The sequence below is a fragment of the Punctularia strigosozonata genome (assembly GCF_000264995.1).
Source record: "Punctularia strigosozonata HHB-11173 SS5 unplaced genomic scaffold PUNSTscaffold_6, whole genome shotgun sequence".
Taxonomy (NCBI): domain Eukaryota; kingdom Fungi; phylum Basidiomycota; class Agaricomycetes; order Corticiales; family Punctulariaceae; genus Punctularia; species Punctularia strigosozonata.
Genome location: NW_006767438.1, coordinates 1717992 through 1720655, shown reverse-complemented (window position 1 = coordinate 1720655; position 2664 = coordinate 1717992). Strand labels below are relative to the sequence as shown.

Sequence of the window (2664 nt, the reverse complement as noted above, 5' to 3'; positions counted from 1 at the left end):
AGATCACTTTCTTTGTCCTTTGATAAGATGGCTCGGGGTGGCCTTCTGCCTCGAGGCCTCTTTGTGTCTTTGTCTTTGCGTCTTTGTGCCTTTGCTCTTCCAGTAGTGGCTGTGGCGCATTGTCTCACTCAGGTTTCTGTGTGGCTATCTGGCGGCACCCTGGGTTGTCGCGGGGGACGGGGGGGGGATCGCCCCTCGATGCGTCAGTTCGATTCGGTCACCGTGGTTGGTCGTCAGTCCCTTCTTGGTGACCCGTGCGGCGGTCTTTCAGATGGTGGAGGGGACACAAATCGGCGTGGATGCCCGGTAGCATTCCGGCTCCGTCGTGGAGGTGGGAGGGGTAAGTACTTGTCCTGTTCCTTGCGTCGTCTGAGCTGGTCGCGGTGATTAGCCCAAAAGTCATTGGCTCCCTCTAGGATGTCAGGGGGTGTCATAGGGTAACATAGCGTATCTCATTTATGTAGTGCAGGAGTACATTTTCGGGACTAGCGTGTCTGGCTGTCCCAAGCCACTGGTTCATCGAGTGGCGCGACGTTCTGTACGTCGTGGGGCGCGGTCTGCGTCCTTCTCCTCCCCGTCATCAGGAAACATCCCCTCTGTGAAATAGTATCATAAAGGGATAGAATTGTCAAGTAATTACTAGACTATCCATGTAGATAAAGCTGTATTGGGACCTTTTACAGTATATACCAGCACATACCAGCACAGAAGTCCAAAAAGTAGGAAATATGGAAGGTCCCCCTGAGCATTTGTCATATTTTTGGTGAAATGTGCCCAAATATGTGGATTTTTGTTCACTTTTTGGGCATATTTTGGTGATCTGTAACATTCATGAGCCCTCAAATATGATATATTGTGGCTCAAATATGATCATAAACTCTAGACTGTATGTCACATGTTGTTAGATGTCTTCAGATTTTGGTCATTGGTACATGACATTACATCATACCCATGATATTTGTATGCATATATATGATTCAATCTCCTCACCACCCCCCATGAAGTTCAGCGGAGGTTAGTGCACAAAGCCAGAACAGATGATATATTCAACAAATACATCACAACAAGCTCTATGTTAATGCTGAGCCAACTGCAGTGTGCGGCTGCAGTGCACCCACCAAGCACGGGGTATCGGGATGCCATCGAGGGGGGGGGGCAAGAGTAGAGCAGGTCCAAGTCCAAGTTGCGTGAACACGGTCAATTGGACGAGGTCGTCCTTGCGCGGGTCGAAGAGCGGGTGAGGCGCGCCAGAAGCACCACGTCCGAGATCCGCCTATTTGTGGGACGTGCTGGTGGTGATGGTGCGGGGCATACGAGCTCGAGGTGACGTCCAAGATCGCCTTGGGTTCGGCGTGCCGCATCGGGGGCGGCCGCAGGCGCCTGGGACAAGGCGCGGGGCAAAGCTGCCGAGCTGATCTTGAGCCACCGCGAGAATTTGGCGACATTGGCGGAGGGCATGGCGAGTTGCGGGGTGGGAAGGTGACGGGTGGCTGCTGGACGGAGAGCATGGGCGATCGTGCCCGTCTGCGGGGGCGGCACTCGGGCACACTCGGGGACGTCCTTCGGGGGTGGGGCGGGCCGCTTGGACCTGTCACGCGGCGAGGTCGGGGGATGTGGGGGCAGAGCTCAGCAAACAGAGCGACCGCGGGCAGAGCCTGTATGCACTCAGGACCTGCTGCGCAAAGAGCGAGCGCGAGCGCGGTCGCGAAGCCAGGGGCAAGCGCGTTGGCGCAGTCTAAGACGGGTGGGTGCAGTGAGGGGCGAGCGCGTTGGCACAGACGGGTCATGCGCATTGGCGCAGCAGACGTCGGGCGTATTAGCGCCGTGGAGGTGGGCGCGTTGGCGCAGCGGAGACACCGAGCGAGACCGCATTGGCAGCTCACACCCGGGGCTGGGCGGCGGTAGGGGAGGGAAGTTGCGCAGAGCGCGACCGCGTTGGCGGCTCGCGCTCGAGGCAGACGGCAGGCGCGGGGGGTTGAAGCAGCGCCGAGCGCGACCGCATTGGCGGTTCGCGCTCGGGGATGGGCAGACGGCAGGCGCGGGGGTGGAAGCAGTGCCGAGCGCGACCGCATTGGCGGCTCGCGGCTGGCGCTGGGCGGAAGGCGGGTGGGCGAGCGGAATCGGCGTCGAGCGCGACCGCGTTGGCGGCTCGCGCTCGGGGAAGGGCAGACGGCAGGGGCGGGGTGGAAGCTGCGCCGAGCGCGACCGCGTTGGCGGCTCGCGCTTGGGACCGGGCAAACGGCAGAGACGAAAGCTGAGGGCGGCGGGCGGGCACTTCGAGTGCTGGGGGCAGTTTATGACGGTGAGCGCGGGGATTTGCGCGTTGATGCGCGCACTTGCGAGCGCGGCGCTGGGCGTACTTGACAGCGCTGAGTTGTGCGCACTTGCCAGCGCGGTGGGCTGAGACGGCAACACGGCCAGGTCACGTGACATTTGGATTCGCGTTGAATCTCTAAGTCCGCGTTGGCTACCGTACATGTGTCGCTATGTCCTAGCAGTCCGAGAGTACATACAGATATTTTTGAGCTCATCGAGTTGTTAGTGATAGCTGAATGGGACATGAGACAAGTTAACTATACCTGAGATAAAAGCACCACAACAGTGTCTCCTGGCCATCAGTAATCTGGAGGGTTCATAACCATGATGTGTTAGCTATGGAAATCT

The 2664-nt window shown here is 58.6% G+C and overlaps 1 protein-coding gene across 1 annotated transcript; it reads right to left on the bottom strand.

The window, feature by feature from the left end:
- Positions 1-1197: 1197 nt before the first annotated feature.
- On the bottom strand, positions 1198-2433 carry PUNSTDRAFT_134410 (uncharacterized protein; the record flags this gene model as incomplete). Its single annotated transcript, XM_007383881.1, has 3 exons — positions 1198-1588; positions 1636-1735; positions 1884-2433. The coding sequence occupies 3 exons, from the start codon at positions 2431-2433 to the stop codon at positions 1198-1200; spliced, it is 1041 nt and encodes a 346-aa protein (XP_007383943.1).
- Between the last annotated feature and the right edge of the window lie 231 nt (positions 2434-2664).